At 42.5% G+C, this 12,790-nt stretch overlaps 1 protein-coding gene across 1 annotated transcript in view; it reads right to left on the bottom strand.

The window, feature by feature from the left end:
* Window positions 1-12,790, bottom strand: part of usp43a (ubiquitin specific peptidase 43a) — a 107,260-nt gene that overhangs the window by 26,789 nt on the left and 67,681 nt on the right. Inside the window, exons 7-11 of the mRNA XM_030093978.1 lie at window positions 10,158-10,326; window positions 7,960-8,071; window positions 3,371-3,474; window positions 768-845; window positions 440-569 (exon numbers count right to left, since the gene is read on the bottom strand). Of these exons, the coding sequence (XP_029949838.1) occupies window positions 440-569; window positions 768-845; window positions 3,371-3,474; window positions 7,960-8,071; window positions 10,158-10,326 (593 nt within the window). The remainder of the gene's footprint in view (window positions 1-439; window positions 570-767; window positions 846-3,370; window positions 3,475-7,959; window positions 8,072-10,157; window positions 10,327-12,790) is intronic.

Below are 12,790 nucleotides of genomic sequence, written 5' to 3'. Positions count from 1 at the left end.
TATTTTTTTAAATGTCATATGAAGTTCTGAGTTATGTTTCACTTGTGTAACAGCTTCACTTTTTCCAGTGTTCCTGTTTATGTCCTGCAGGCATGATGCAACACTTCACCACTGATCCTGGAAGATCGCCTTTCCTCTTCTCTAAACCGCAGCCTTCCACTGACATATCAACTTTGCAATCTCTGTTACAAATCTGAGTCCACAATGTTATGGAAGATCAGATTTGAATATTTCAAGATATATAGGGATTAAAAAAAGACAATCCAGCAAAGGAGCACGAAAAATCTCTTTGAATCTCGTTGCTTTTAAGGGACCATCTGTCTTCTTTCATATGATTCTGAAGCAGGCAGATGTTCAGGTTTCGTGGGTGAGTGCTGCGGTGCTTGTTGTCGGCTCATTTTGTGTGTCGCCCTGCTGTTCCTGTCTTTTCCAGTCTCACCTGTTCTTCTTTGGTATACAGCTGGAAGCATTCGTCCAAGGTGCAGCTGTGCTGCTGAAGGTGCTGCTGCTGCTGGTTCCTCACGCTCTCGGCATCCTTCACCACCTCCTCCTGGATGCTGCCAAACAGGCTGCAGGAGAAGAAAAGCACAAAGTGTTACCTCCGTTCAGTGACAGCTTGAGTCGTTCCACAGAAAAAGAATGAATCTGTGTCCGGTTTAGGATCTGAGGATTTCAAATTACACACAGGATGGCTTCCATGACAGCTCCGTGTGCAAGTTTGGGTGTAATGTGGTTTTATTTCCACTACAGACGTGGATAATGCTTACCACTCCTTAGAACTGTGTTCCCACTCGATAACCAGCTTCACGTGAGGCGGTCCGCCGGGGCCGCAGAACTTTAGAGCTCTACAGAAAGAGAGGGAGGGAAAAAAAATAAATGGCTTTCCTATTTATTTACACACATCCTCGCACCGTCTTCAAAAGCTTTAATCCAGAAAGGGAAATAAAGCAACGGTAAACACAGCCGCTGTGACAAACTTCCTGAGAAAGTTTTCATTTTTCGTTTCATTTCACATTCGTCATCTCAGATCCAGCAGGAGTCTGAGAGGGGGACAGATGAACAGCGGAGAGCAAAACGCTGCTTCGCCTTCGCTGCTCTGATCTCAGGAGGTTCAACACTCAACAGTTAAAAAGTCATGCAACAGCGCCACAGCGTTTGTTTTCTAAAATGCTAAATGTTATCTGCAGGGAGTCGCTGCTGTTCCAGGAAGACGGTGAATTTCTAATGATGCGCTGGAGATGTGTTAAGATTCAGCGTCCTTTGTTAAGAAGCCGTGTTTGAAACAGTCGGGAGACTTCAGGCATCAACATGTTGACTGAATCTCATTGTGAGCGGTTTTCTTTCACCCTCAACAAAAGGTCCCATGTTCTCACACTGTTCGCTCTGAACACGATGTTCGATGCATAGAACGTATTGTTGCTGCCAAGGCCGTAGACATTATTGTACTTTATTGCCTTAATGCAAGTAGATTTTTCAAGTATTTATTTTTCTGATATTTTACTTTTGACTACTCAATTTTCCATTTCTAGATGTGATAAAGTAATGCTCCTCTGATGTTCGTAAATAATATTCTCTCTCTTTCCTTCCAGTGATTTATTTGACAACTCTATTTGATCGAGAGCTCTCTGTGTGAACAGAGTGTCGCTCGGGAAATTATGTGAAACTTAGGAGCGTGGAGCAGCTGTGGGAGCTCAGAGCGGCCAAACGGCCAATTAAACGCTGTTAAAAACCAATAGCTACTAAAGTGGTACACCAAAAAGTCAACCCACTTAAATCCAGTCAATACAAGAATAAATTGGTTATTCAAGTTAGCATTCATGAGGAAGAAAATCTGATAATTGTGTTTACGTATAAACAAGTCTGCAATCTTTTCATAAACACGCAGCTCAGAAAAACATCCAACGAAAGCTTCTCAGTCATGGGCATGAAGAACGCTCACACAGGGGCTTGGACACAAGTTGGGTTTTCTACTCTACTAAGTTATGTAAGATTTGTTATTGTCGTTATTATTTAACAGGCTTGTATTTGACAGCTGGCAGAAAAACCAGAGAAAATCCATGAAGGATCTAAACTAAAACAAGAGGTGACGGAATGATCAGAGTGATCACCAAACTGCAAATGATTTCCAATACAGGAGGGAATAAAACGAATGAAAAATAAAAACACGACTGGAGCAAATAAGATAAATGAATATATTGTAAAAATTTGAAAAGGCAGAATTGATTTTCACCCAATGAGAGTGAAAGTCACATGACACGCTCCCGGTCCTGCGCCGTTGTTAACAGCTGTTAGTTGGTCCTCGCGTAAGTTGTCTCTGTTTGTTAAGTCCACACGATGCCAGCGTTTTCAGGGACTGAAACTGCAGATTTTGTTTGTTTAGAGCATGCGCTACCCTGTTCCATGGCGAGCACTTCACGACCCTGAGTCTAATAAAGTGGTACAGAAGATGAACAGCTGCCATAACTGTGGCTTTTTTGAGAACTGAGTTCCTATGAGAAAAGCACACATTATGTGACAGGCCTTGACTGAGAGCACCGCTTCAAGATGAGCAAAGCCGTCTTGAGAAGTGTCACGCCACAATTTTGTTGTATCTGCAATTAAAGTACCTCAAGAGTGACCTGTCAAAGTCTAGAGAAAAGAACACTTCATGTTTGAGTGTTGTTGAATTAGTTAAGAAACTGTGTTTTCAAAGCCCAGTTATTTGAGCTCCTGAGGTGCTCAGTGACGTGTTGCTGCTGTCTAACACGTTCCAAGAAACCTGTTAAGGTGGCATCTTCTGACTTCTGTTCTTCTCCATTGTGTGCGTTTGGACACAATGATGCTTGAAAACCGTCTGTACTGATTTAAATGTACCGATCTCATTTGTTGCTCATTTAACAGAAGCCTGACTAATTCCCTTCAGCTGAAAAGAAAAACATTTGAGAGCCCTCTGCCGCACCGCGTCTTGACACCGTCAAACTAATAAGATTATCGTGTCCAGTAACGACATCAGAGTCCGCTGGCCTCTGAAAAAAGCAGCAGCAGGTCCAGGAAATCCTTCCTTCCACAGCTCAGCTTAGATACATCCGTGTATTCAAAGAAGGACATCTATAAGTCTCATAATGAAATGTAATTAGCGACAGTGCTGCCGCCACCAGCTGAATAAAAAAAACACAGCCATATGGAGCATGCGATGCACATGTCTGCGTGGAGGATGTCCTTGGTGTAATGTATGTATGTGTGGGATGTTTTTTGCAGTCATCAATGCATTTGTACGAGCCTTAATGCAAGTGTTAACATTTTTATGTTAATATTGATATTTCTGCGTGTGTATGTGTGTGTGTGTGTGTGTGTGTGTGTGTGTGTGTGTGTGTATATGTAAGTTTCCCACCTGTCAACAGCAGGATGACACAGCGGCCTGCTGTCCTGTGGGGACAGGTAGTTATAGGAGGAAGATCCGCCCACCACTCGGATTTTAAACAGCATCCCGGCATTCTGCAGACGGAGAAGCACAGTTTCATGTTACGGCCTGTATTCAAACTTATGTAATAATTACTACGCAACCTCATCATTCAAATACTTTAATTCTTTTGCGTGACGATCACTGTAATTACAGCAGTTAAGACTACTCTATGGTCTGTCATTCTGTTTTAAATTGCCTTCATTTCCAGTAAAGATTAACGGCTGCTGTCAACAAAGTTTCAGAGATGGCAGATCGCAATTGGTCCTGGTGAAAATCACAGCTCCACAATCAACAAAATGTTTTCTTCAGATGTGCAATCTTTCAATGGACAATGTTGAACGGTGACCATGGGAAGGATCTCCATCTGTTGGTTAATCCTGAGCTTGAACCAAACCCCTATACGATCACATCTTTGAAAGGTGGAGAACAATCCAGTGTCTAGGATGAATATAAGAACGCAAGCAGGCCTTTTTGTTTTTTAAGGAATATAAAAAAAAAGTTAGCCCATTTTAATGGAGTGCAGCAACATAAATATCAACATTAGTTCAACATGATTATTCATAATGATGAATATCAATACTGCGACAAATTAAAAAGCTCTACCTTAGTTTCGAGAACATAATTATCCAAAAAGCAATTTTGCTAGTTCACCGCAGTGTGCATACTTCGTTTAGTCATTGGGCATTTTAACAGTGTCGACTGATTGCTTTAGGTACAATATAAGCCTGGCAACCATGAGAACTAATTTAGAACTGTGTGAAAGCCAAAGAAGAATTCAAACTAAGTCACTAGAGCAGAAAAAAAGGAACGTGTTTAGTGAGTGTTCACCCAGAGACTGAAGTGCAAACTAATTAAAGAAGGGAGAAATTACCAGACAATCTATTGACGCATTTTTCACAGGCCTGGAACATCTCGGAAGAAAATTAAAGGACCTTCAGCATGATTGTGGGCGCTGTTTAAACAGTTGTACACTGATTAAGCATAGAGGATGGACTCTAATAAGGGAAGGAGAGATTAATCAACCTAAAACATTCATCTACTGTAAGGTTCCAAACTCATCGCAGCTCAAGGGTCACGTGGAGCCCAGTTTGATCTTAGTGAGGAATCAGTAAATAAGAACGCTCTTCAGAGCGACGCTGGTAAAATCCAGACACTTCTCGGAAAAAAAGCATTTCTGCAGCCATGTTTTGCTACTAATGCTTCTTTCGCTATAAATAAGATCCTCAGCGTTTCTCCACTGCATCACTGGCCTCACTGTACGAGTACAATTCACTTCAGGGTCTCTGCGTAACTTAGTTGCAGCGTCTTTATATATATTATTTCTGATTAAATTCTTTCCGACTGGCAGAACAGATGGTCCTGTTCACATGAATCCTGAAAAAAGACTGACGTGCAACTGATGCGGTCCATGAATCAATCCCATCATGCTTTCCATGGTTAGGTGTGGCTGAGGGGAGCGCACAGTCCTACACCCGGTTAGCAGAGCATTTTTCTTTTTTTTTTTTCTTTTTTCCTGCTTCGACCAGCGGTGCTTTAAACCTCAGCAGGTGTTGCGCCGTCCTCCATTCTCTCCAGTGGGCAAATTTGGACAACATTTCCCAATGCTGAAAAACTGCAGTTACTTTTTTGTATTTTTTCTCCTCACGTTGTCCTCCAGGCCAGATTAAACCTTCTTGAGAGACAGTTTGGTAATGCTGGATACTTACTTTGCATTCTTTCCCAGAAGGGGTCTTAAGTAGTGATCTTATGACCTCAGCTGGTGAAATACAGGTACAACCCTGCATTTAAACAGATTGATTTATTGACTGCTGACCACTGAAAAACACATTCCACAAGAGGAAACGCATTATAAATGCAGGTTTTCAGTATATCCAGCTGCTTTCTCATTCTAAACTTAATCCAGGAAGATTTACGCCAGGACCATTTGTGTTCTCCCTCAATCATATCTCACCTCCACACTTGGACAAAATCATTTACTGATAAATTGTAACTGTTCCGCTGAGAACACATGAAGTGAATAATCAGAGCGGACAGACCAGGCTCAGGTAGCCAGTGTTCTCATTCAGCTGCTACTGCAACTGCAGCCGAGCTTACAGAAAAATAAATTAGTTCTCTAACAGAAGCTTAGAGGAGCAAAGAGAAGCCTACACAGCCACTTTTAATTTTTATGGGAGTAAAAAAGTGCAGATCGAGGTGGTCTTATCCATGACAGGACAGGAGCGTCTGTGTTAATGTGGAGTCTGTTTTTCAATAAATTCAGGAGTTAAGCCTGCTGCCCTGAAGCAGAGTTGTGCTCGTTGTGCTTTCTAAAGATCTGGATCAGTTAATAAGAGTGGAAACACCAGCGGACTGTAATGACTGAGTGAACGTGGACGAGTGGCACAGCAGGCAGCTGGTCAGGTCTGACTTCCATCAGCGGCTTTAAACCTTCTAATCAGACCGACAATTACCTGGAAAACAGAACATTACTACGACTTTATTCTATGAACAGTCAGTTTTGGTTGATTCAGACCAAAGTGGATGATGAGATGTTTTTCCATCTGAAAAAAAAAATGTGATTCAATAAAAAAGAAAAATCAAAAACAGAAAAAACACATTAACAACTTAAAGCAAACTACACTTGAACTCGTCCACAATTGTGCAAAATTACAACTCATTCTTATGTATATAAATTAATTTGTGTTTAACTTTCTATTTTTTTCTTTAGATTTGCTTACTTGCTTTATTAATATTGTTAACTTGCTTGAGGGAAGCTGACAAAAGGGTTAATGAAGTTTGGTCTAATCAAATCCAATCAGACGTTACTTGACTTAGCAGTCTTAGACCAGAGCAAACTACAGTAACTCTGGCAACAAGTATCAGAAAAGTCAATCTAAAAAATCCTGAAAGCAGATTTTCATAGAATGTCATTGAAAACACTGTTTCATAGATAAACATTTCAACCCGATCTCAAACTGGACCCATTAAAACCTATTAAATTTGAAGTGTTGCACCTCAAGGATTGATTTTATGTCCTGTTTCACCCCGAGAGCTTTCTGCTACCGTGATCCATACCATCTAGAAATCAGCTGTGTCAGATTGGTTTTTTTTCTCATACTCAGGTTGTACCTCGCTGATCGCACCACTAGGTGGCACCACTGCTTTGTACATCGACACTGATTTTCAAGACTGCATGGCTGAACTCGCAGATCAGCCACTCTTATAAATGAACAGTTATTTTAATGACAGTACAGCATAACGCTGCTCTCAGGCCTTCATATCACTGCTCTCTTTCAGTTGGATACAGGCGGTCCTCATGTCTTAAAAAAAGATAAGAGAGAAAAAAACAACCAAACAATCAATAAATCCACCTGAGGACCCTGAGGTAGACGAGGGTAAGTGAGGATTCAGACAGTCTGACAGACCAGACACGTTTCCAGGAATTAACTCTGAACACAAGATAGCGGTCAGCAAATAAAGGACTCATATTCTTCTTTCTTCCCCCTCTTCAGCTCTTTTATTACAAGGCTGCTCGCTCTGGATAAGGCCACCTCAGATATTGCCTGTCACCAGGCCGTTGCCCGTGGCAACGCGACGGCCAGTGGCGGGGCTGGCGCGTGTGGACGGGGGGTGGAGGGGGGCCTGCATGTGGCCGAGGGTGCAGAGCTGTGGATTAGGGGCTCGTGATGTACAGATCACTTGAAGTGAGAGTGGGGAAACAAATGAAGCTGAAGTGAAGCTTGTCGGGGATTTCTGACAAAGCTCACAGTAAACACAGCGAGGAGGAGGAGGAGGAGGAGGAGGAGGAGGATTTTAACATGCAAGGCCGTCTGTACACAGGAAAAACACATCACAGCCGCAGGACGTCAACACAGATTTAGAAACGTGGCAGGTATGCGTTCAGATGCAGTGCGGCCTGATCACAAATCTCCCATTTCCAGCCTGTGTAGTGGAACAGACATTCTTTTACACGGCTAAAATATGGATTTGTGGTTTCAGTGGGCGGTGACATAATTCAGTTTATGCTCAGCACATAAAACCATTATTACCCTCACATAAAAAGGCTCACATCGCCTCTGTGTGCCCGCTTGTAAATATAATATCCTCGGTAATACGCCAGGACAGCGCGATGAATTTAGTGGAAATCATTTGGCGATGAGTGGTTTACAGTGCAATCAGATTTAAATACCGCTGTAAATCAAAGGGAGACACAGAAGTAAAAAATGCTCTTGATGCATGGGCGAATCAAATAATTAGAGCATTATTGTTTTGTCAGACATTTCTCTTCCTATAATATATCAATTAAGACGGTTCAAGCAGCTTTTTAAATGTTCCATTGTGATAATTATGACAGCGTATGGCTATAAAAGCAATAAAAATATTCAAAGAATAAAAAAATTCAAAGAATGTGAATATTTTGAGACTTTATCATGGCTTATAAGCTAAAATCAAAGGATTTTTTTTTTTTTTAAAGCAGTGTGATGGTGGGTGGAGGATGTTTGTGATCAGTGTGTGATCAGTGTGGGTTCTGGCATCACCTGAGCCTGAGATCCATTCAGCATCAGGTAATAGAGCTTGCTGAGAAGGCTCTGCTGGAGCTGGTCCCAGGAGACATTTCTGTCCTCCAGTATGAGGAATGGAGGCCCGAACCTGACAGGAGGACAGGAGAGGAAATCCACTCATTTTAGTATTAATTCAAAACAAAAAGAAAAAAAAAAAGATGTTTGTTATTTTTATGTGATTTCTGTTAAACTTTTGGAAAGTAAGCCACTGAAGTTTGTTTCACTGCATTGTTAGACTCATAGGCTTCTATAAATTGTAAACCTCAGTGCGAGAGCATGAAGCCAATACTGTGTTCAAACTTCTTGCACCTGTTGACGAGTCTTCTTTCACGAATCATCCTCTCACCACAAAAACACTGAGGAGCAATAAAAACATAGGTTTTGAAGTTGCCTGCAGAGATTCCCAATTCCAAGCCACTGCAAATATTTTTCCATGATCAGCTGGAGCGCCGACTACGAGTCCGAAAAAGCACTCCAGGCAGAAAAGTCGAAAATGTTTCTTGTGGAGAGTAAACACTGCTGACTGAACGACCTGCTCGACGATCAAGATCAGGTTCAATTTCAGTTTAATATGACTTTTTTCATATCATTTTAGTAATATATAACCACACAAGAGAAACTGAGGTATTTACTACAGAGACACAGCTGTCCTGTGGCTGGGGAGCAGACGAATCTCCAAATGTCAGATCCTGACATTATCAAGCCTCCAGCAACGTCTGCGATCCGTTTCTGTCCAACACCAGCCGTTCATGAGGAACTGTGTCGATCACCAAGCTTATGCTTACACACTCACTCATCCTCACACAGTCAGGAGCTATACGACGGAGTCCCAAAGGGCGCACGACGACTGAAACTGGATCAGTGAGGAGATAAATAAATCTTTCCGTGGCGCAGTAATAGGTTCGACTTTATTGATCCTTGTGGGGAGATCTGTATAAGTCAGGAGGACCGCTAATGGTGATAAGACTCCCTCTGCGCACGATAAGCTCCATAGTTCCGCACGATTACGGTGCGGATGCCGCTATAGTCCTCACTCTGCACTCTCATTAGAGCAGTCAACCTCTGGCCAAGTGAATACCTTCATTACCGTGATGTTCTCAGCTACAAAGCGTACGGTTCCGTAACGGGCGCAGGAACAAAATAGGGTCAGAAAATCAAAGCAATTGACGGTAAATGTCGAAAGGCTGAAAGCCCACCGTTGCATTTCTGGAGTGAGAAGCATCACACTTGCATTATGCATGTGTCTTTACAGGCCACAAAAACAACACTGAATGGTTTAAAAAGGACAAGATATTGAATGGACAAGGGAAAAAAAGCTAACTTCACATATTCAACGTACCAACATTATTACAGCCTGCAAGTTTCCTCCTGCGTCACTGACTAATCGTCATAATGTTCGGTTTTTATTCAGCATTTTCGTTTCATCTCTGTCACGCTCTTTGTCACCAGTTGCTCTCTGTTTCTACTTCCTGTACGTACCTGAGGGAGATGTAAACAGGCTATTTTTCCAGACAGCTGATTGGGCAGTGGGTGGTCTTTTATATCCGATGAGTTGTGAACACTAACATCACCTGCTCTCCAGCAGGTTAGGCATTCATTACAGGTTATCACGGCAACGTATATCAATAAGTTAACCTCCATCGTGGCACTGAAAATCTAGAGTGACTGATGTATGACACACAGACAACATGCCAACCAAGAAAACCTTTAAAAAAAAAAAAGAAAGAAAGATAAACACATTGTGTGGCTCTGTTTCTGTTTTTCCACTGTCAGCTTCCAGCCACAGCTGGAGGAGAAGTAAAGCTGCACAAGCAAAATGAAGGCAGCTTAGTTGAGGGAATTAACGCGATAGATACACAGGTCAGAGTCAGGATGCATGTAAGACGTTGACAGAAGAAGGAAAAAAATAGTTTATTCTCTTTAAAACAGAAGACGTAGTGGAGCAAGGATGCGTCTGCCGCTGTACTTGAACGAGCTCTGAAGCGCATTCTGACAAATATGAAATGACACATCCTCCAAAGCAATCTGATAAGAAAAATTTAGGTTTCACTCAGTCTACTGTGGTGCTTTGGAGGAAACTTTACATTGACACAAACTAAATACAGGATACTGAAGCCATGGGATCTAAAACGTCAATCAACTCCACAGTGTAACAGGGATTTTCATCAGCATACCTGACAGCCTGCTGGCCCGACCCTGCAGTGTTGCAGATGAGGAGGAGGACCTTGGAGGAGCTGCCGTGGTTCAGGTATTCAGAGGACAGGGTGCCAGACGGATGCAGCCTCTGCCCATTGGGACCAGGAGTGGAGGAGTACGGCGAGGAGGGGAGGCTGTGGTGATACCCTGAGAAGACAAAGACCAGACCTCTTTATAACACAGGCTGGCATGCAAGTCTGTCAAGACAGCCCCAAACAGAATGCATCCATTTATTTTCATCAGGCAATATTGCTAAAATAGTTGCACTTGTCATCATGAGGACTGTTTTAACAGGTATCTGCAAAAAACACTTTTCTCTTTCAACGTCAACTAGCAAATTGAAATAAATCAAACGATAGAAAACAAAAATGCACATAACATAGTTGAGTGTTTTCAATTTCTCTTTCAATGAGATTGACCCAATCAAGATGAGAAAATAACATATAATCACTCCACTGGAGCGATGCACAACCATATTCAATTTAAGCATTATGATAGCAACAACAGCCGAATGGCAGCTGCAGCGAGCGGTGCTCGGACAGATTTGATACTGTTTACCCGGAAACGCTGTGATTCTGCACCAGTCTGAGATAACAACGCAGCACAAAGCTTCTTCTTCATGCAAAACGATAAAAAGAGTCCTTCACAACACAAAGTGCTTCATACTTGAGCAGCATGGAAGTATGAAACAGCTCCGGGTTCCATGATGAGAAACAGCAACGCTAAACATGAAAGCCTGGTGTGACGTGTTCACACTGTCACTGGAAAAGCAAAAGAAGAGACGAGCTGTGAAACACGCTGCGTCTGTTGCCACACACACACTTTCACGCAACAAAAACACGCTGCTGTGATTAATAGAAAGTAATAGCTGAAGGGGATGTGGAAGGCTCCACCTCTCGTCTCTCAGGAAACATAAACTTTGACATTATCGGAGAATTTAATTAAACAAATACTTGCTTGATCCCTGCCGCGCAATTAATCACTGCCACCTTCAAACGCTGGATACACACACAAACACACACGCGCATAGAAACTTTAAAGTCGTGGCGCAAGCAAGGCGTGAGCAGATTTAAAGAAATGCTTCCAATAAAGCAAACTGGCAGATTATTAAAGCACAAAGAGTTTTGGAAATATCTTTAATTTTGGTAACAAGGACAAGAAAGACTTCAGTCTGGCAGTTTCCTATAAACTCGGGTAAAATGTCTGGAAAGTTTGTTGCTAATGACAGTGCTGCCCTCTGATCATGCTCTCTGTTGAGTCTACATGTCACCTATCAATCATCCGTGCTGATTTATCCACCTGATACCCGCTATCGGTGCAGTCAGGTTACAGGCTGGACAGGTCCCTAATCCATCACAGGACACACACACACTGACAGTCACACCTATGGGTATTTTAGACTCACAATTTAACCTCAACAGCATCATTTTCAGTATGAAATCAAACCAGAGTCAGGTAAAAGCACCGATGTGGTCGCATTTGTTAGCTGTGTGGCACTGGAAGGTATACGCTGGTGTTTTTCCTTACATGTTCTCCCTGAACAGCAGTGTTTTGATAAGTAATTTCAAAAAAAGCAGAAGGTAGTATTCTGTGCATGGCGGCCAATGTGATTTCACCCCAATATCCCAGATGTGCTGAAATAAGCTCCTGCCAGACTCTCATTCTCACACCCTCCTCCTCCTCCTCCTCCTCGTCTGCCTGAGACGGACGGAGGAGGCCCTCGGGCGGGGGGGAGGTGTTGGAGGAGTGGAAAGAGGGATGCGTGAGAAGGACCAGAACGAGGAACCACAGAACAGGAGAACGTAAGAGTGAGGAGAGAGAGAGGGGGGATGCAGCGCTTTCTAATTTTAAACTGAAATTCCCAAAGTGGAGTGTGGGTGAAAAGAACTTCGGCAAGGAAATAAAGAAGGAAATACTTGGTCCTCGCACACATGTGCTGATTTAGTGATTAACTGGTGAGATATTGAACACTGCTGATGGCATTGCAACAATGTCACGGCGGCTATCGGACTCTTGTTGTAATCTGCTGTTTGTAATTAAAAGATAAACAGTAAAACGGAAGTCAATGCGACTGAAGTGAGAGAGAATGAGAGGGAGAAAGAAATAGGAAGAGAAATGACTCCTGGGACTGGAGGTGGTGTGTATGGCAACATTAATTAAACAGCTCAGTCCCGCCAAAGACAGTCCGCCTCCTCTGGCACTCACTTTTCTCTCCTCTCACCATCCTTCAGTTCTTGCTGTTATCTCTGCTCCCCTTTATCCCTGATACTCTTCTTTTTTTTTCTAAATCAAAGCGTCTATTTTCCTCTTCCTTTTCCCAAAACTCTCCATTATCCGGCTGTCGTGGATGAATCAGCTTCACACGCGTGGTCAGGTAATGACAGTCCACAAAAATGACTAATTGTTACAACCGAGGATAAATGAGCGTTTGTCAGATCTATGAGTGAAGAAGAGATTTGTCTGGAAGGGCAAAGTGTGTAAAACTTTCCCTAATATACATTTTCACACAGCCAGGACTGAAGTGGGTTTTCATGTAGACGTTTTCTGTCGAGGAGGCTTTTACAAATCAAAGGATTTATCGACAAATTGACTCTTGTGTGATGAAAATATC

This window comes from Salarias fasciatus, chromosome 6 (assembly GCF_902148845.1).
Source record: "Salarias fasciatus chromosome 6, fSalaFa1.1, whole genome shotgun sequence".
In the NCBI taxonomy this organism is placed as follows: Eukaryota; Metazoa; Chordata; class Actinopteri; order Blenniiformes; family Blenniidae; genus Salarias; species Salarias fasciatus.
This window is presented reverse-complemented; position numbering and strand designations above follow the sequence as displayed.